The sequence below is a fragment of the Podarcis gaigeae genome (assembly GCF_964106915.1).
Source record: "Podarcis gaigeae genome assembly, chromosome: 3".
Lineage (NCBI taxonomy): Eukaryota > Metazoa > Chordata > Lepidosauria > Squamata > Lacertidae > Podarcis > Podarcis gaigeae.
In genome coordinates, this window is record NC_139680.1 from 108310676 (window position 1) to 108333052 (window position 22377).

Genomic DNA, 22377 nt, shown 5'->3' on the forward strand with positions numbered 1-22377 from the left:
TTTAAGCACAAATTCGACCCACAGCTGTGAGGCATTCGCGAGTTTTTTTGCGGAGAAAGTCCTGTTCCTCCGCCGTGACCTCCCTGCCAATTTAGATACAGTGACTGAACTGGAGGCCCCTCAACTGACTTCAGGTCCAGTGTTGGACCATTTCGATCGGATACTCCCTACTGATGTGGATAGATTCCTCCAAGTTGGTAGGCCCACCACCTGCCTCCTTGATCCGTGCCCGTCTTGGCTGATTAGGGAGTGTCCAGATGTTGCGCGGACCCCCCTGGTTGAAATTATCAATTTGTCCCTTGACACGGGGACATTCCCAGGGGAACTGAAGGAAGCAGTGGTGTGTCCACTCTTAAAAAAAACTTCATTAGATCCCTTAGACCTATCCAATTACCGCCCAGTTTCAAATCTTCCATACCTGGGTAAGGTAAGTGAGAGAGCGGTTGCTGAACAGCTTGGTAGGTTTCTGGAGGAAACATCGGCATTAGATCCATTTCAGTCCGGTTTCCGTCCTGGTTTTGGGACGGAGACAGCTCTGGTTGCCCTAACAGATGATCTCTGTAGACAACTGGATCGAGGCGGGTCAGGACTGCTGATCCTTTTAGATTTGTCAGCAGCCTTTGACATGGTCGATCATGATCTTCTGGACCACCGCCTCGCAGACGTGGGGATACAGGGCATAGCCCGTAACTGGTTGTGCTCTTTTATCTCTGGTCGGGGACAGAGGGTGGCACTGGGGAGGGAAATGTCGTCGCGCCACTCCTTGGTGTGTGGAGTGCCGCAGGGCGCAATTATCTCCCCAATGCTTTTTAACATCTTTATGCGCCCCCTTGCCCAGATTATCCGGAGCTTTGGGCTGGGCTGTCACCAATATGCTGATGACACTCAGCTCTATCTGCTGATGGATGGCCACAATGGCTCGGCCCCGAACACACTGACCAGATGTTTGGAAGCTGTGGCTGGATGGTTTCGTGGGAGCCGATTGAAACTAAATCCTTCGAAGACAGAGGTCCTATGGCTAGGTTGGGATGGCATGGGGATGAGGGACCAACTCCCTCCTCTTGCGGGGGCCCAATTAGTGCCATTGCCTTGCGTTAAGAGTTTGGGTGTAATCCTTGACGCCTCCCTTTCCATGGAGGCGCAAGTTACAGCAACAGCCAAGGCGACATTTTTCCACCTTCGCCGCATCAAGCAGTTGGTCCCTTACCTTTCCCGCCCCGACCTGGCCACAGTGATCCATGCGACGGTCATCTCCAGGCTTGACTACTGTAATTCGCTCTATGCGGGGCTGCCCTTGAAGCTGTCCCAGAAACTCCAGCGGGTATAGAATGCTGCAGCGAGGCTCCTCACGGGGTCTCTGCCATGGGACCCTCGTACCTACGGGACCGCCTCTCCTGGTATGCCCCACGGAGAGCCTCAAGGTCCATAAATAACAACACCCTAGTGGTCCCAGGCCCTAAGGAAGTTAGATTGGCTTCAACCAGAGCCAGGGCCTTTTCAACTCTGGCTCCGGCCTGGTGGAATGCTCTGCCTCATGAGACCAGGGCCCTGCAGGATCTGATTTCTTTCCGCAGGGCCTGTAAGACAGAGTTGTTCCGCCTGGCCTTTGGCTTGGAGCCAATTTGATTCCCTCCCTCTCTTTTTCCCCCCTTTCTTTTCCTTCTCCTCCTGCGATGAGGCTACATTTTAATATCTTAATGTTCCATTATTTTAATGTTGTATTTTAATTTTGTTTCTAAGTTGTAATCATTCATCTTGTTTTTATTATTGCTTGTAAGCCGCTCTGAGCCCGGCCTTGGCTGGGGAGGGCGGGGTATAAATAAAAAATTATTATTATTATTATTATTATTATTAAACACTAACATCTCATGCAAACAGACAACCTGTGCTAAAAAAAGAGAGAAAGCAATGTGCATCTCAATTCAATTAGCTAATTTATACACTAACTATCATCTAAGCACCGTGATGATGTAAAGTACTGCACGGGAGCTAATTATCACAACAATTAATTAAAATACGACACAAACAAAACGGAGACATGCAAATCAGCTTGTTGGTGGCGAAGAACAGACTCTGCCGATTATATTCAAGAAGATAAGTTAATGTTCTCAGGTTCAATTTGTGTTTTGTGCCATCAACGAACGTTTCTCCCACAATGGCATCCGCCTTCATTAATAATGTAAAACAGGTCTGGCTTAGTAGCATAGGTAGCAGAGCAGAAATGGATGACAGCGGGGAAGATAGGAAACTGTCATCATCCCAGTGCAAATAAACAGAACACAGCAGGAGGAGAAGATGCTACAACGCACCTATGATGAGGCATATGCATATTTACTTTACGTTGAAGGGGCTGTGACAGGATTACAAAACCATCGCTCCGTACCTTCACATCCGCGTTCTATCTGCCCATTGCAAAACAGAGCATCCGAGATCAAATCCGGGAGGCGCCCATTCAGATCCACGGAGGCCAGGCAGCCTTGAAACCCTTCTTTCGCATGGACCAGCTTGGGCAAGGATTTGTAGGTTTCTTTTGCTACCCCTCCGATGTACAAGTCACCTGGGGAGCCAAAGTGCATGGTTAGTCACAGCTGCCACGATTGCCCAGTTGCATGTTCAGGTGTTTTAACCCACACTTCCACACATACAAACCCCACACACGTGCCCAAGGCAGAAAAGTGAAACAGGTCACTATAAGCAAAAACAAGAAATCGTTGGCAAAACACAGCGAGCAAAAGTTGTAACAAGCCACATGAGCAATAATAAAGGACAAAGAAAAAATATTCCCGTAGGGTGCTAGCATTAGAGGATAGTGGATCCAAATGTGGTCTTGGATTTCCGGTTCTGCAAGATTTCGGGTTGTATCCTAGGAAGTCATGCTCAGAGAAAACCCACTGAAATTAATAGATGTGACTGACTGAGGTCCAATAATTTCAATGGATCTAATTTGAGCAGAACTTAGGCTGCATTCACATCATATTTATAAAGTGTTATGGTTCCACTTTAAACAGTCATGGCTTCCTCTGAATAATTCTGGGAGCTGAGCGTTCAGATGCTGAGAGTTGTTATTAGATGGGCCTATTCCCTGTCCAGAGCTATAATTCCCAAATTGGTTTACCAATCAATCTTTTTTTCACAGAGAGCTCTGGAACTGTAGCTCTGTGAGGGAAGTAGGGGGCCTCTTAACAACTCTCAGCACCCTTAACAAACCACAGTTCCCGAAATTCTTGGGGGGGGGGGGCATGACTATCCAAAGTGACATTCTAGCCCTTTAAACACACAGTGGTCTCAGCTGAATACAGACAGCTGTGTTAGTTTTGCCATCAATATGATTCTAGTGGAACATTACCTCTGCCTTTTTAGTAAGTCCCTGCAACTGGGTATATAAAAGGAGAACAAATTGTAGACAAGTTGGCACCATTTTTTGGCTCTATAGGTGGGGTAAAACTAACTAGACCATCTTCCTTATTCACCTTTTCTCCCTTTCCCTCTTTCTCTCTCTTTCACCTTGCTCTTTCTTTCTCTCCCCTCACCCTCCTTCTTTCCTTTTGCACTTTCCTCCTTTCTATTAAAAAAATCAAACTGTGAACAAGTGACTTGCATTAAGTGGAAATATTTAATACAACAACTTCAGTTATTTGAGGTGAGGTATTAAGTATTTCCACTTGGTGCAAGTTCTTTGTTCATGATTTGATTTTTATGGGAAGGCAGAACGAGAAAATGAAGGGTGGGTGGTTGGGTTGTCAGAGAGTAAGCAGGACAAAATGGAGGCCCAAGAGGGGAGAGTGCTCTTGTGCTCAGGTTCTATTGGTGGATTTCTCATGAAACGGCCTCGGCCCAGTATACCTGAAGGAGCATCTCCACCCGCATTGTTCTGCCCAGACGCTGAGGTCCAGCACCAAGGGCCTTCTGGAGGTTCCCTCATTGCGAGAAGCAAAGATATAGGAAACCAGGCAGAGGGCCTTCTCAGTAGTGGCACCTGCCCTGTGGAATGCCCTCCCATCAGATGTCAAGGAGATAAACAACCACCTGACATTCAGAAGACATCTAAAGGCTTCAGGGAAGTTTTTAATGTTTGACATTTTAATGTATTTTTAATCTTTGTTGGAAGCTGCCCAGAGTGGCTGGGGAAACCCAGCCAGATGGGCAGGGTACAAATAATAAATTATTATTATTATTATTTATTATGAGCATCTGGTTGGCCAATGTGAGAACAGGATGCTGGTGTGGATTGGCCATTAGCATCCTCCAGCAGGCTCTTCTTGAGTTTTAAAAAAGGAAGGGAGAAGTGGGGAAACCACCACTACAAATTGTGAGCCCTTCTGAATCTCTCAGTGAATTCCACCCTTCCTCCCCCAAACTGTAAAACATCAGCCTACATTTCCTGGTCACTTTTGATCCTTAAGTCCAAGGTCAACATGAATAATTCTAAATTATTTTCCAGTGCTAATGTATATACATGAATTGGTTCGCCCTCCTCCTTGTATTTAGTCACTAGAGAACAATGTCACAATCTGATTCAGATCCGAACTCTGTTTGAGTCCCATTACATCACGGCTTGAATTATCAAGCCAAGCACACAATACTAACAGTTTGGGCAAGGAGAGAAGGACTGAATCATGCAGCCTGTTGGTTTCCAGGAAGGAATACAGCATATCTTGCTACGTGGTCACTTGCACCGTTTTAGCCTGTACACATGAATTCTGCGTTCTCAATTTAGGGCAACCGTTTATGTGGTTATTATCATTAGCCCAATTCAGACAACAAAATACACTGTGGGAAATCACATAGCCAGGGCATGAACATACATATGCTGTGTATATATTTACATCAATACAAAGGATGTCCCAAGTCCTATGTCAAATAGAAAGAAAAAGTCAAAGTCTGTATTAGAGGTGCTGATGTTGGTTTTCTTTCCACAAACAAATATGGCGTTGGGGTAGAATTGTTGCTTCTAAACGCCCCCCCCCCCCCCATGTTAATAATTCGCTCCAGCAGAGACATGCCATTGTAAAGCACATTATAAAAAGCAATACACAAATGGCTCGTAATATTTTGGTGGATGGGTTTGACGGCTGCTTTGCTGTCCTTTTTATTCTTCATTTTTAAAGAATTTGTGCCACTGTTGTCCCATTCAGCATGTTCTATAAAAGATGCTTTATGCAGGAATGATAATTTGCAAACTGCTTACATTTGCTCATTGGTGGCTTCCTGCGTTTACAGCGAAATGCTTGTAATGGGATCAATACACAGACTCACATGTACAAAACCACACAAAAGACAAACCCCTAATGTTTCTCAAAGCGCCAGCACATAGACAGCACTGCATCCAAGCAGAGGCTGCTCACACTCTCCAAAGGTGGAGAATGCTTTGGCCACTCATTGATATGGTACAGGTGAATTCTTCTCCGAAGTTGGAAGAGAAAAGTCAGAATTGGGAAGCCCTTTTTTAGCACAGAGCACTGAGTGCACATGAGAGCCCATTCCAGTTCTCCTGGAAACACCAGATCTAGCAAAACTCTATCAACAGTTGCTGTTGTTGTTGCAAAAAGTCAAAGTTTGGCAACAACACCACCCAGGATTTAAATGTATAACCTTCCCCCTTTTCAAATGCAGAATCTGATATGGAGGGATTTTAAAAAACTTGCACCCATTTGTTGACTATCTAATTGAAAATAGAATAAAAATCCCATATTCAAAGTTGGAAATGGTGAAATCCCAGACTAATAATAATAATAATTTTTATTTATACCCCGCCCTCCCCAGCCAAGGCTGGGCTCAGGGCGGCTAACAAGCAATAATGAAAACAAGCTGAATGAAAACAACTTAGAAACAAAATTAAAATACAACATTAAAATATTGAAACATTAAAATATTAAAATGTAGCCTCATCGCAGGAGGAGAAAGGAAAAGAAAAAAGAAAGAGGGGGAGGGAATCAAATTGGCTCCAAGCCAAAGGCCAGGCGGAACAACTCTGTCTTACAGGCCCTGCGGAAAGAAATCAGATCCTGCAGGGCCCTGGTCTCATGAGGCAGAGCGGTCCACCAGGCCGGAGCCAGAGTTGAAAAGGCCCTGGCTCTAGTTGAAGCTAATCTAACTTGAGTTTTTGGCAAATATTTATGTGATTAAGAGTTCAAGAATTCACATAAGAGTTCAATAATAATAACAACTTGAATAAGACTTCAAGTTTAATTATGATTTTTAATTTATTTTTTAGATTTCTTTTGGCTTGCTTCAGCCAATCTGTGCAGGCCATCAACTCCGCCCCCCCCCCCCTAAACTGCATAGGAATGGGAAGGTAGAGAGTCCTTACAATGACACCATTTGAAGCAGACACATTTCTGGTCATTGGGCTCTTCATTTGCACCCCTTTTGCACCTCCTGAGTTCAGCCCTGTGTCTATATCAAAACCTGTAGAACGATGGAACTTGAAAACAGCTATTCAGTAGGAATGTTTTACTATGTTGTTACAGTTTAGGCTTCATAAGGATGGAATGAGGGAGTGGCCAGACCTTTGACAAAGCAGTAGAGATGGCAGGCTTTCCTTCTGCCTTCTTAAGCAACCCAAGAGCTGGTCAACAGACTGAGCTTTTATGTATTTTAGTACTGGCTGGATTTCTGCATCCCTTAAACAAACATGTTTAAGATGGGAGCAGATTGACATACAAGATTCACTACACATTGTTCCTTCCATCAGATGAAGAATGAAAACAATACTGGAACAAAGTTCAATGTTAGCATCCTGTCAATGACACATTTATTCTTCTGTTCTGAATCACTGGCCACACCATTGTGTATAGCTTAGACTCAAGGGTCAAGCAATACTTAGAGGTTTTTTTAAAAAAATATATATAAATGAACATTGAGGTCTTCAGATTGCTGATAAAGAAAGTGCTGCAGTTAGTCACTGTCTTCCATTGATGCCAGCAGCGCACCAAATGTGCTCCAATGAGATAAAGCAGATATTTGAGGGTGGATGGTTGCGAAGATTGCTTTATCATAATAACTTTACTCATTGCATTGCTGGCTACAACCTTCGCGATGTCACACCAGGCAAACCTCATTATTCAGGGTGAAATAACACTGTTCATTCAGATATGGTGCCAGCTGCGAGAAATGCAAGGGCGGAGGGAAGCAATGTGCCTGTGTCTTCATTATTGTAAAATAAGGATGTCACCCCCAGAAAGCCCCTTTTTAACTAGGAGGGGGGGCATTAAGACTAAACTGGCTTAGAAGCACTCTAACCATATTCACAAGTCACTGTATGCCCCATTACTCAAATTTCAATCACGCAATGTTCCCAGTGAACTACCTTTGCAGCGTGTCTACTTTCCCTGAGTTAACATCATGAAATTGCCTGTCCAAAGTTCCGATGATGTTAATAATTTGGAAGGTGGCCATAAATTTCAGTTAAACAAGACTCCCATGCAAATGATTCCCTCAGAGAACATTGAGATTTCTCATTTTGAGATGATGTGAATAATCTTGCTTAGAGATGTAACTGAAAGAAAGTCCACTAGCTACTGAGGCAGTTTGTTCCACTGTCCAACAGCTCTTTCTGTCAGAAAGTTCTTCCTAATGTTTATTTGGAATCTCCTTTCTTGTAATTTGAATCCATTTGTTCTTGTCCTACCCTCAGAAGCGAACCTACTCTTTCTCCAAAGAACTCACAAGCAATGAGGTTAGGCTAAGAGACAGTGACTTGGCCAAGGTCATACTTTCTTTGCAGGGAACACAAACTCTATCAACTTATGATGATTGCTTCCAGTTTAATGCCAACTCCCATCATTCTTCTCTGGCTTGGATTGCAATCCAAGCCAGTGAAGGACCCCTAACTTCCTTCCACTCCAGCCCTTCTCCCAATTCATATCTGACTGCTGAGGTGCCAGTTGGTCAACAACTCCCTGCTTCCTTCTTTTTGTATTTATGGGTCCCTAGAACAGTAGAAAGGGTGGTGCTGTGGGTTAAACCACAGAGCCTAGAACTTGCCGATCAGAAGGTCGGTGGTTCGAATCCCCAGGATGGGGTGAGCTCCCGTTGCTCGGTCCCAGCTCCTGCCAACCTAGCAGTTCGAAAGCACATCAAAGTGCAAGTAGATAAATAGGTACCACTGGGGTGGGAAGATAAACGGCATTTCCGTGTGCTGCTCTGGTTCGACAGAAGTGGCTTAGTCATGCTGGCCACATGACCTGGACACTGTACACCGGCTCCCTCAGCCAATAAAGTAAGATGAGCGTAGCAACCCCAGAGTTGGACACTACTGGACCTAATGGTCAGGGGTCCCTTTACCTTTAGAACAGCAGAAACCCACTTAGCAAACACCATGGGATATGTAGTTTGCCAAAGCTGTCTGGGGGAAATTACATTTCAAGGATTATCTGGGTTCCTACTGTAGCTGTGACCAATATGCAATAAGGGAAGGTGAGAAGGAGGAGCTATCTGGCACCATGGCAACCAGATGATGAGAAGACCAGTTTTGGCACAGCACTCACCTCTGCATCTGCATAAGAGGTCATGCATCTTGGTTATGCTATAGGGTGTTTATGTCATAAATTTTATATATTGCTTGATTGTAGAAAAGAAACTCAAAGTGGTTTGGAAGACACATTTATGTCAGAGAAGTCCAGAGTTTCAGACAAAATTACTCTGTCTCCTCTGTGCTACACTTCGTTTTCTACACATAACGTCAAATATATATTTAGCAGTGCCTTTCTGCTTGTCATCAACATGAGCACGATTCTTCCCTCCCCCTCCCCTTGACTGACACTACTCTTTAATGTTACAAGGGAGCCTCGTCCACCAGTCCACCACACTGACATGTACAAAAGAAGTGATCAAGACGAAGCGAGTGCCTGTAATGGTTCATTTCCCTGATAGACACAATGAGGAGGAGGAAGGTTGCAGCAGGATCTTCTGCTACTAATTTGACAGTCTGTCAGAATTCAGACTGAAGGTTAAACTACTTTTTTAGTCCCACTGCTGCACTTGGCTCCTGCTCCCCTGATGGATTAATGTCATCCCACAGTCTTTTAGCGATCCCTCACCTGCCAGCGATGAGCCTGCCTTCAACTCTGCTCTTGCAGCTATTCTTTCCTCCTCTGTCTGGGAACATTGTGAAACCCTTCTGGGGACATTGAGCACAAATGGCTCCAACCCTGAGCTCTGGAAGCAGAAATAGCACAGTCTTGCAAGCAGGAATGGACAAATCTCAAGGGAATTCCAGTTTCTAATTCTTGTCAATTTTAAATTCCGTTTCCTACATCTCTGCAGAAATTTGTGATCTTTTTATATTAAAATCCCCCACAAATATCCTGATGAAAATTCATCAGCATTTTGGTCTGATGTTTGGTTTGTATGCAGTTTCAACCAATACATGCATTTTTGTGTATACACCAATGCACACATTTCCCCTGCAATATGCATTTTTTGTATGCTATTTTCACAAATATACACATTTTGTACACACTATTTGTTTGGAGAACAGTATCACAAAATAAATGTGTTTTAGTTCACACATGGGTCAGAGAAGTGTGAGTTATGTAGATTCTCATTAAAATGCAAACAAAATTGAATTTCTCCCCATGGCTAGTTGCAAAATCAGTTGGCACAAAGATCAGTTAGCAAGCTCAGAAGTGACATTGGGCAAGCCACTGTCTCTTAGCCTTTTTCGTGTGTTCTTTGGCGGAAGAGCGGTATGCAAGCCAAATTAATAACAAAAATATAATGTCATGCTGGCACAATCCCCCCAACACTCCTTGATCCAGACAACCATAAGCTCAACTAGAAATCACGTTTATTGTTATCAAACCCTAGGTTCAAATTTCCCATTCCCTGGGCATACTGTCTGCTCCAGCCTATCCCAACCTGAATATTCTTCACATGTTATTAGACTACATCTCCCATTATCTCTGACCATTGGCCATGTTTGCTGGCACTGATGAGAGGTGTAGACCAAAATACCTGCATACTTTTATTTATATCAAGCAAGTGTAATTGGCTATCAACCTCTTCCTCTTTAGTTTCTGTGGCCGTTATGGAACTCAGCAGGTAGAAGGATTAGGGCACAGCTATAATTCTTTGGTTTTATCTGTCATTGGCTCTGCCTCTACCTACTGTTAGTCTCCCCGCCTTCCACCCCACTGATTCCAATGGGCACCAACTACAACTGCTTTTGAAAGTGGAATGAATAAAAGAATCATAGATTTGGCAGGTGTATATGATACGAGAGCCCAGATTCCAGAATGCTATATTTTAAAGACTGTACTTCATGAGTTGTACTGGTGTTCTGAAGTGGCCCTGCAAATTCTCCAACAGTTGTGTACACTGTGAGTCACCACCTTCTGGAAGACCATCCATATGTGGATTAAGTTACACCATCTAGAGATACGCTGCCATATTCAGAAGGACCTCGACACCCATCAGAAAGGGCAATGGTGCTGATAGGGGAAGAGAGGAGGAGGTCTAAGTGGTAAATGAGCTTAGGATGGGTCTCTGATGAAGTGTGCTTCTATCCCACTAGATTGCCTTTGGTTTGCAGTTTCTCCCAGAGGTATTAGTCTTCTGAACCATGCTCCTGGCTGTGTGTCATATCATGTTCTGTCACTTAAATGGCTTGGACTCCAAGGCACAAGAAAATGTATAAAAATAGAAGACAACCAGAGAAACAGATTTATTTCCTTGCGAAATGAGACTCTGGAATCTCAATGACTTCCTGACTCTAACATTTTGTTAGCAAGTTGAAGTGGAAGGCATGTGTATTGACAGAGATTAAGCAGATTTAAAACTAGAGCGCTCTGTTTGTCCAACAGACTGTGAGTGGAAGTTGGTGGTGCATGCTAAATGGGGGGAAAGATAATGTGATTGCCATGTAAGATGGTAATCCATCTGCCATGGAAGAAATGGAATGCCAACCACTGTACATGGGAGGAACAGGAAAGATGCAGAATGACAAACTAGCCCCGGTGGCTGAAGATTTCAGGCATCTCTTGTCAGTGGGAAACCTTATTTTCTCTCTGCTCTCATTTAAATTTTTGGAGACTCTGTCCAAAAAAAAATGCCTAGGATATTTATAGCAACCCAAAGTAACTTCAAGCAATTAGAATCCATCACAAAGATACAATATAAGCTGTTCTGGATACACGATGGGAGGGAAAATATTTGCAGCTCACAGTTCTATTAATATTTATGCATTATTCCTACTGACATATCACTCTCAATTAGAAAATAGCAAAGATATAAATACAAAACAACACAAAGCAAATATTGCAAATCTAAAAGAGGATTAGACACATTCATAGTGGAGAAGGATACCAGTGGCCACTAGCCACAACGGCAACACACTCCTTCCACAGTATGTTGCAGAATAACAGTTTACGGAAACTGCAGGAGGGCATACTGCTGCGGCACTCAGGTCCTACCTGTAGCGTTCCCATAAGCATCCCATAAGTCTCCACCCCCATCGTTCAGCCCGGACACTGAGATCCAGCGTCGAGGGCCTTCTGGCGGTTCCCTCATCGCGAGAAGTGAGGTTACAGGGAACCAGACAGAGGGCCTTCCCGGTAGTGGCGCCCGCCCTGTGGAACGCCCTCCCTTCAGATGTGAAGGAAATAAGCAGCTATCCTATCTTTAAAAGACATCTGAAGGCAGCCCTGCTTAGGGAAGTTTTTAATATTTAATGCTGTACCGTTTTTAACATTTGCTTGGGAGCCGCCCAGAGTGGCTGGGGAAACTCAGCCAGATGGGTGGGGTATAAATAATAAATTATTATTATTATATATTATATATCTGGTTGGCCACTGTGAGAACAGGATGTTGGACTAGAGAGGCCCGATCCATTAGGGCACCTTTCATGTTCCTGTAACATGATTCAAACCCCCAAACCCATTACATAATTCAAAGCAGCAATGGGCTATAAAATCCTCTAGTCTGCACAACAAAGGTCCAAAGAAACAAACACAAAACACCTGGGTAAAGAGATGCACCTTGACCAGTTGACAAAATTAAATAGATGCATGCTGCTCCTCTCAAGGCAAAGTGAACCTTGTGGAAGCACAAGGAGGGTGTCCCTACCAAGGAGGCCCTAACCTGGGTCACTGCCCATCTGGCGTTGTCCAGCAGTGGGAACACCAGCAAGGCTTCCTCCACAGATTTTAATGGCTGGGCTGGCACCAACCAGGAGGGGCATTCTGTCAAAAACAGTAATTTCAGGCATTTTGGTTTCTTGCGTTTTGCATTGTTCTTGGTGTTGCCTACCTATCTAGTTTACTCATACTATGCCTTTTTAATTGATGCCAATTGCTGAACCTCCATAAAATGCACAACCAGAATTCTTATTTATTGCAAAGAGATGTAAAGACCTGCTATTGCTTCATGGTGAAAGATGTTTCACCAGTCCCACAGCATCTGTTGGGCCCTGCTGCACTGTTTTCTCCAGTTCTATTCTGCCACTTACTGGGCAGTTTAAATTCCAAATTTTCATATCCTTTTGTACGTGAATCTTCTCTGATCAATGCAGGAAGAAGAAAGTCTGGGAGACCAATAATTGCCACACGAGCCTCTCCCTTCTTTTTAACTTCAGCTAGCATGGCTATGATTGAGTCCTGCTGAAATAAATTCAGTGGATAATGCTCTACAACAATATGTTGTCTTGTTTATCCCACTGGTTGAGGCAATAAAGAAATGATGACACTTAACAAAAATCAAACCTACAAAGCTTCCATTTTACAAATATCTCGGCCTGTGAAGGCTCACTTTACGACATGGGCTCCAAGTATCTGTTCCTAAAACATTCTTCCAGGCTAGGTTCATAAGCTCTATAGGCCTTAGAGGCCCCTGCCACATGCTAAAAACTGGTCCTTGTGAACTCCCCAAGTTGTGGCTCAGAGAAGACTTAATATTTAGAAGCATTCTGTGTGAGCACTCAGGGAGGGGGAAGCATGTCTTCAAAGATAGTTGCCTCCCAGTTTTGGGAACCAGCACTCAGTTCATGACACATTCAAACTTTAGAAGCTAAACAAATTCACCTTCCAAACCATTTAATTATGAACATAAATTATCAGGGGGAGCAGCCCATCAATATCTCTGAGGGCAAAGAAAACACAGCAAAAAAATTGATTCTGTTGTTTGTATATTCCCTCCTCCCGGCCATTGTTGCATGATTTTAGTTGTTAGCTGCTGCAAACATCAGCTGAAAAGGCAATAGCAGCCTGGGCAGGATTCAGTTAACTAGTCTAGTAGCAGAAACCTGGGCCAGCACTTCCACTAGCGGAACAGTGCTTACCCCCCCTCCCCCTGGAACTGGCCTGGGGGCTTGGGAGAACCCCCAAAACTGTCCATGGGTGAGGGGAGGGGAATGATTTGATCTGGCAAGCTTAAAAGCTTGTGCTGATGGAATGATTGCCCTAGCACCACGTTGAATTCTTCCCTATGAATTCTGCTAAAGCAGAAGGGTTTGAGGGAGTCATGAACACACCAAACATCTATAATTGCTTAAGTGCTCTGTGTCATTTGGCTGTGTTTTATATGAATATGCCGGGCTGGGAGGAGCTGTCAGAGCGAGCACGTATGTCATGACCCTGACCATGGGCAGTGGACAAAATTCTGACACAGAATTCTGACACAGAGGAGGAAGAACCAGCTGGGAGAGGAAGGGCACAGAGGTGCTGAACCCAAATCATTACATCAAGCCTGAGACTATTGCCCAGAAGCCAACTGAGTCAAGAGTTCCATGCACTAGAATGGAGGACCTTCTACTGTATTCTTGCAGCAGCCAACCAAATGCCTGTGGGAAGTCTGCAACCAGGACAGCATCCATTTCAAGACCCCTAAGGAATTGGATGCCTATAAAAGCAAGGACTTCACACTTCCCAGAGCCTATTCATCTTGATAGGAAGTGATTGAAAGGCATTAGCAAGCTAGGCTTCGGGACAAAGAAGACTACCCCTTTAAGACTCCCCACCATCCAGGAAGGGGCAGAGCTTCAGATGTGCATATGATAACCAGGAGCTGGGTCAGCTGGCTCAACTTGCCCCCTCCACACATTTATTCACTGAACAATTGCATAGGGCTTGTGGCTATGAATGGAATGGGAGACACTGCCATTGACCTCCTCTGTTCTTACACAGAAGAAGTAAGATGACATGAGTAAGACATATAGAGGTTGACATCTCACTAGCAAAGGAGATGCAGCAGTAATTGGAATTCTGCCTCCGCAAGAGATTGCTATTGCTACATGGTGAGCTCATCAGCCTATGGCAAGGTTGCTGGAATTAACTTGTGTGCATGTTGATATGGACAACAGCCATAATGGCTGCTTGTTTATCTAACCCAGTGTGCATTTGCTGACACTTAACAAGTTTGCTCTCTCTTTTGGCAGGGAAGTTTTGAGTCCTAGTAACCTGGAAAAGCCTTCTCTATCGACCTTGAAAGAGGGAAATGAAGGCACATAGACCGCGGTAAAAAATAATACGGAGTGACTTATATAAAACAATAGGAACTAATCTAATGGAAAATTGAAATCATTCAGCTTTGCCCCATGGAAGGAGGAGGGAGGCTCCACTGGTAAATCATTTGGGCTTCCGAGAAAACCCTCTTATGTGACACAAGAGGGAAGCCAAATGCTATCCGTTCTTTCATTATCAATGGCTAACATAGTAAGGGACAGCTGAGCAAAGCAGAATAAGCTTGCAAGGATCTGTTGCCAGAAGAATGCCGACAAACATTCAGCCACTCTCACCTGTGTACAACACATTTCAAATCAAATCTCCCCCCTTCTCTTTACGCCCCCCCCCCCAAGTCTATGACAATAGTGTCTCAAACCGAATGTATATGAAATGTGAAAAAGACTCTATGAATTGAAAGTGGAGACACTATATGTACTTCTTGTCTATTTATTTTGTAACACAATTGTTTTTAATAAAAATGGTTTTTTTAAAAAACGACAATGATAATGGTTGAAAACACTCAAAAGTGAGAGGGTTTTTTTAAAAAAAATCTAGCATGCATATGTATCTATGTTTGCTATTCATGAATTTGCACTACCAGAGAGCTTAAAATAATGCAGAAAAATAAAAAAGGATTGCTTTCAGATGAAATTCTAAACTATGGTTTAGCCTTAAAAAAGCCTTATGCACTCTCTGTTCCCTTTCCTCCTCCAGTGGAGCAGCGTGGAGGAAAATAGAAGCCTTCACTTTTATATTTGACGAACCACAGTTTGCCGTTATGTCTGAAAACTGGACAAACTGTGGTTGGACTTAACCGTGGTGCACTGGAAAGAAGTCAGCCCAAGTATGGTTCATGAAACCAGTGTGTTCCTGTTATCTTCATGGTTATTTCCTCACTGTTGAAAAGGACCTCACACATTTGTGGTATTTTGGCGGGGGGGGGGGGAACGACAGCATCCACATGTCCCCACTCTTCTGCACTATCATCCATACTTTCTCTCCATTTGAATCACACTTTCTTATGGCTTTTTCTTCCTTTCTCTAGCCTCCCATGCACCCCCACCCAACCAGTCCTCCAGGCCATTTTCCCTTTCAGATACTCCAGCTGCTCCTTCTCATCATCTTCCCCAACGCAATCCCATTATAGCTCTAAGACAACCCATGGCCCCTTCTTCCTTTTATCACATTTCTTCAGTCTCTCAGTCTTTGAGGTGCTTGGAAATATGAAACGGGAGAAGGCATTGCACAGGGGAGCACTGAAGCCTGGGGTAAAGCACAGTAACATAAGAAGCAGTCTCATATTGAATCAGCCCATTGGCCCAGTTAGCTGGGTATTGTCTACAAAGATTGGCAGCTGTTCTCCAAGGTTTCAGGTGGCAAATTCTCCAAGTCCTACCTGGAGATGCCAGGGATTAAATTCAGGACCTTTTGAATACTAAGCAGATCTTCTGCTACTGAGTTAAGGCCTGCTCTGTGAGTTTTCCTGTTCATTGCTCTCAGAACCAGACATCCCTTCATTTCTCACATATCCAGGGGAGCATTTAAAGGGCCCCTTACTCCTTTATTTTGCTCCTAACTACTATGACCATAGGGATGCGGGTGGCGCTGTGGGTTAAACCACAGAGCCTAGGACTTGCCGATCAGAAGGTAGGCAGTTTGAATCCCTGCAACGGGATGAGCTCCCGTTGCTCAGTCCCTGCCCTGCCAACATAGCAGTTTGAAAGTGCGTCAAAGTGCAAGTAGATAAATAGGTACCACTCCAGCGGGAAGGTAAACGGCATTTCCATGCACTGCTCTGGTTTGCCAGAAGCGGCTTAGTCATGCTGGCCACATGACCCAGAAGCTGTACGCCAGCTCCCTTGGCCAATAAAGTGAGATGAGCGCCACAACCCCAGAGTCAGTCACAACTGGACCTAATGGTCAGGGCTCCCTTTACCTTTTTACTATGACCATAGTCAGTTTTGACCCTTTGCTTCAAAAACTGCTAATCTTTGCCACCTTATTAGTGTCAGTTGTGTTGGTCTCTAGGCATGCAAATAGTTTTGAGAGGAGAGTCGGGATTGGTGTAGCGGCTGCTGATGCCAGAAAGGCAACTGATGGAGATCTAAAGCAGGGGAAAGCAGAAAAAACTTCCATGCAGAGCTTGTAGGGCATTTAGGCTGCATACACACCATACATTCAAAGCACAAGTCTTCCCCCAAAGAATCCTGGGAACTGTAGTTTATCCCTTACACAGCTATAATTTCCAGCACCCTTAACAAAGCACAGTTGCTTTGTTGCACAGCTGCACAGAAAGGAACTTTGGGAGAAGTCATGTATTTTAAATCTTCTTTAAATGTACAGTGTGTAGGCAGGCTTAGAGTACTATATCCCAAGTGAGAGAAGGAGGTTATACAAACACAGTTGGTTATTTCACTTCCCTCTTAGCTTTCAGGCAGCAAATGTCTTGCCTTGCCCTGGTGAAACAATATGAGATCAGAAAGAGCACAGGTGTGATGGCCTGGGATTCCGATTCAGAGGCTGAACCAGAGGAATCCCAGCCTGCACAGGAGTCCCCGCCTCCAGGGCCGGCTGAACTGGGGCAAGGCCTAGATTCTGAGGAGCCTGCACCTGTGGCAGATCCTCAGGAGCAGGCACCAGGTGAAACCATTCTGGCCCCAGAGGTGCTTGAGGACTCAGTGTCTACAGGTGAGCCTCCTCCGGGGCCCAGTAACCCTTCGGCCTCTCCTGAACTGCAGAGGCTTAGGGCAGAGAGGCAAAGGGAACTGGTTGCTCCCAGGAGGAGTGCTTGCCTTAAGGCCAGAGGAGGCGGGGCTCCAGGGAGCCGGGACCGCCCCTGGCCTTAGAAGAAGATAAAGGTCAGTCAGCCCGGTCCCAGGTTACGGGAGCAACGTCGTTGCTGGCTTCAGACCTTCCAGTGTTCCTGTTCCCTGCCCGGCCTCCTGCTTCTGACCTTCCAGCGTTCCTGTTCCCGCCCGGCTCCCAGCTCCGGACCTTCCAGTGTTCCTGTTCCCTGCCCGGCCTCCTGCTTCTGACCTTCCAGCGTTCCTGTTCCCCGCCCGGCTCCCTGTTTCGGACCTCGCCTCTCATCTTGTGAACTCTGACTACGATAACGGTACCTTCCCCCGGGACCAGCACAACAGGCAAGCCCTGATCAGGTGTTAAAGACCCCATGTGCTTCGAATCATGCAAGAGGCGAATTTCTGCATTGTAGTTCATGTCATCACGTGCCTGCATTGGAGAAGGCTCACACCAGGGAGCCCGCTCTAAACTTCCTGCACAATATCAAACCATACAGATTTTCAAATAATGGAGAAAAACCTAAAGAAATACATTATGTTCCCCACTGACTTACCCCCCCCTCCTCCCCACAATGTATGGAAGTTGGTAGGATCAGTAAGGGCCCTTTTATTACCTGAATGGAACTACAGAATCCCAGAAATGTAGGGATGGGGGTGGGGATTAATTTGGGTGCACATTTAAAGGAAAATCTACCTACGTCACCCTTTTCAGAACAATATGCAAAGTGGAACAAAAATATCCTTCAAAATTCACACTGTTCCTATTTTGTGATGAAGTCCCCCCCCCCCCAAAAAAAAAGAATGTGTACCGAAAAGCATATATAATTAGAGGAAAATGTGCATAAAAATGAATGTGTTTAGTGAAAATGGCATACCCAAAAAACGTGTTATATATTGGGGGAACGGCTTGCAGATTTGTGCATATTGGTCACAAAATTGCAAACAAAAATGTGTTTCATCGGGAGAAATTCACACTGAAATGGTGGCGGGTTTTCAGGTAAGGTAAAGGTAAAGGGACTCCTGACCATTATGTCCAGTCGTGGCCAACTTTATTGACCGAGGGAGCCGGCGTACAGCTTCCGGGTCATGTGGCCAGCAGGACTAAGCCGCTTCTGGCAAACCAGAGCAGCTCACAGAAACGTCGTTTACCATCCCGCTGGAAGGGTACCTATTTAGCTACTTGCACTTTGACGTGCTTTCGAACTGCTAGGTTGGCAGGAGCTGGGACCGAGCAACGCCCCCTTAATTAAAATAAACAAGCAAACCGCAAATTGCTGCAGAAATGCGAATAGCTGAATTTAAGATGGGAAAAATGAGAAACTGAGGAAACCAAATTTGAAAATTTATAAAAGGAAAAGCACACACCAATAAATAAATAATTTTTTAGAAAGGGCCAATACTGGACATAGACACACAAAGCATTTTTTTTAAAAAAAAAAACAAAATCAAGACTCCTTGTGCTCCACTCTGCTTCTCTTTTCTTCCCACTCAGGGAGCTGATGCATCATGTGGGCCTGTGGCCAGGAGCGGAGGAAGGGGGGTGGGGGCGGACCACCCCTGGTGTCACCACTGAGGGGGGTGGCAAAGTGCTGAGTGTCACTCAATGTGGGGCCTGCAGTGCACCCGAGCCACGTGTCTCTCCCGGGAGTGACACAGTGGCTTGGGTGCCCGCAGGCTCTGCGCTGCCCCAAACAGTCCGCCCACCGCCTCCTCCGCAGCTGTAGGGCGGCTGAGTGGGAGGAGGCAGGCAGACTCCTCAGAGGTAGCTGGCTGGGGCGTTGGTGGCCAAAACCTCTCCTCCTCCTTTCACCTGCTCTCCAGCAGTGAGAGCCAGTGTGGTGCAGTCGTTAAGAGTGGTAGACTCGTAATCTGGTGAACCGGGTTCGCGTCTCCGCTTCTCCACATGAAGCTGCTGGGTGACCTTGGGCCAGTCACACTTCTCTGAAGTCTCTCAGCCCCACTCATCTCACAGAGTGTTTGTTGTGGGGGAGGAAGGGAAAGGAGAATGTTAGCCGCTTTGAGACTCCTTCAGATAGTGATAAAGCAGGATATGAAATCCAAACTCTTCTTCCAGCAGCCACCATGAGCTGCCCATGGAAGCAGGCCAGAAATGGGGGCCACAGAGAGGCAATGGGATGCTCTCTCACGACCGCCACTGCCACATCCTCCTCCCTGAGCTCGGTGGTGGCAGCACTGGTGAAAGTCGGGATATTCTGGGATCAAATCAGAAGGTGGGGTGGCTTTCGGAATTCCGGGACTGTTCAGGGAAAATTGGGACACTCGAAGAGTATGTATGCATACACAAATAAAACATCTTCACCCTAATCGTTCTGTCCAGACACTGAGGTCCAGCGCTGATGGCCTTCTGGCGGTTCCCTCACTGAGAGAAGCAAAGTGACAGGGAACCAGGCAGAGGGCCTTCTTGGCAGTGGCCCCGCCCTGTGGAACGCCCTCCCATCAGATGTCAAAGAGATAAACAACTACCTGACGTTTAGAAGACATCTGAAGGGAGCCCTGTTCAGGGAAGTTTTTAATGTGTGACATTTTAATGTACAGTGGTATCTCTGGTTACGTACTTAATTCATTCCAGAGGTCCGTTCTTAACCTGAAACTGTTCTTAACCTGAGGTACCACTTTAGCTAATGGTACCTCCCACTGCTTCCGTGCCGCTGCAGTGTGATTTCTGTTCTCACCCTGAAGCAAAGTTCTTAACCCTAGGTACTATTTCTGGGTTAGCGGAGTCTGTAACCTGAAGCCTATGTAACTTGAAGCGAATGTAACCCGAGGTACCACTGTATTTTTAATCTTTGTTGGAAGCTGCCCAGTGTGTCTGGGGAAAGCCAACCAGATGGGGTGCAAATAAATTATTATTATTATTATTATTATTATTATTATTATTATTATTATTTTATGAGAGGCCTTTTTCAGACAAAGGAAAGGAGAACGAGAATAAAAATCTGAAGGGGAAATGAAAAGAAATACAAAACACCTTCTACAAAATAGATGAGGAATTGGGAGGTGAGCCTTGCCTGCATTTTGGGTTATGTCAGAGGTTTCTGCACGCAGTAAGACAGAAGAAATACTGCCCCTGCAAAGGTCATAACTTCAAATGCCATCTGAAATAGCAGGCACCGCGTCCCCCAAATCTGTCTCAACGAGGCCAGTCAGGGGAGACGACTGCTACAAGTGTTTACACTTCCACTCCCTAGTTTAAAATGTCAATATGCTTGTTTTAGTGCTTTTGTTAGAAGCCTCAAGGTTAGAAACCCTGTGGGAAAGATTTTGCACGGAAGGCTTATTATTACAGAATTTGGAACGTGGAGGAAACAAAAAGAACTAGGCTGGATATTTCAGCGGAGTTGATCTGCAGCGAGATTCCCGCCCCCCCTTCTCTTCCCTGAGACTGCACCAGGAAGGATATTTTGTGACATAATGGTGCCCTCTAGTGCTTTTATGAAGCATGGTATCTGTAAAGTCAGGTATAGCGTTTGGAAATGAAAAAGAAACACGGGGATAACTTTTTCAGCTGAACCAAATTCTGTAGAGGTGAGAAAACAACCTCCAAGCTTTGGAGAGATTTTTCTGCAGTTGGAATCCAGGTCAGTTCTCAGAAGGGGATTGGCAAAAGAAGAAAGTATTGCTAGACCAGGGTGGGGGATAAATTCGATTCAGTTTCCATTTATAGGTGAAACAAGCAGCCATCTTTTAATGTTAGCACTTTTCCATTTATATATATATAATTGTAGTCTCAAAACATCTGGAGGGCCGAGTTTGCCAGTGCCTGATCTTAACTGATTATAAAGCCACTGTTTGTGCATGTACTTTTCATTCAAGCAGATCCCCAATGGCAGCACTTCCTATACAGATCATGCAGCCACACAACTTCCTGTGATCAAATGATGACTGCAGGAAGTAGGCTGTGCAAAGAAACTTTTGAAAGAAGTCAGTGGGCATAAGACATGTGGGCTGGATTTATTTTTTATACAGACTATCCTACCGAAAGTAGGCAACTTGGCCATGTTGTACTTTGTAAATGGAACCAATTGCACCACATCTCAAGTCTGATTCCAGAAATGTAGCAGAGCCAAAGATGTTTGCTGATGGTGGTGAATGTTAATACAGCCGGACCTCGGATCCTGAACACCTTGCGAGTCAAACGTTTTGGCTCCTGAATGCCACAAACCCAGAAGTGAGTGTTATGTTTTGTGAACGTTCTTTGGAACCCGGACGTCTGATGTGGCTTCCACAGCTTCCGATTGGCTGCAGGAGTTTCCTGCAGCCAATCGGAAGCTGCACCTTTCTTTCTGAACATTTTGGAAGTCAAACAGACTTCTGGAATGGATTCCATTAGACTTCTGAGGTACCACTGTACTGGTAAAGCTGAGTGAACTTTGGGGATGGCACTCCCCTTTGTTAATGGAAAGGATGCCAAAACATTTTAGCAAATCACACAATCCCCCCTGCCACCAAAATAAATCTGCAGGTACCTCTTGTGTGTGTGTAGTGGAGTGTATGCTGCTATTCTATCTACAATGTTAGAACATAAGGCAACGGATGCTTAATTTCCTATGTATCCGATCTACCACGCACTAACAAGGCACGATACAAACTGCATCAGAAGCCCACCGTATGAGTGGAGGTTTGCAAAAACTCTCCTTTTTATTTCCATGGAAATTTCTGCCACCTCACACAGCTACGAGAAATATCAGCAGAGATATCCTAGCAATGGCTTGTGTCCCCGGGGAGCTCAGAATCTTTGTTAACTATCAGCAAATGCTGGTAAAGGAAGAAAGACTGCAATCTGAAATATAGCTTGATGGCAGATAATACACTTGCATTGCAGTCTTTCAGGGAAACTTGTTGCCTTTTATCGATCTTCTTGCTGACGAATCCTTGATAAGATTCTGAAGCACCTCCAGTTCCCAATCAAACCACTACTTCTGAATAATAGCTTGCTCCTTGCCATCAGCATGCACTTCCCAAGGAACTTTTCCCTACCAGGAATTCTGGGTCTAGTAATCCCTGGCAGGAAACAATATTGTCTCCCAGGACCTAAAGGATGCCAACTGTCACCACCTTTCCTTGGGAAGGGGTGAGGGGAAGGAACGCCACACAGAGGTCTGAGGCACACTTTGATC

General features: G+C 45.0%; 1 protein-coding gene across 46 annotated transcripts in view; it reads right to left on the bottom strand.

Annotated features, from left to right (window-relative positions):
* The window catches only part of NRXN1 (neurexin 1), a 988232-nt gene that overhangs the window by 464985 nt on the left and 500870 nt on the right, over window positions 1-22377 (bottom strand). For all 46 annotated transcript variants that reach the window (XM_083733051.1, XM_083733048.1, XM_083733042.1 and 43 more), the window contains one exon: window positions 2384-2557. In XM_083733051.1, the coding sequence (XP_083589177.1) occupies window positions 2384-2557 (174 nt within the window). The remainder of the gene's footprint in view (window positions 1-2383; window positions 2558-22377) is intronic.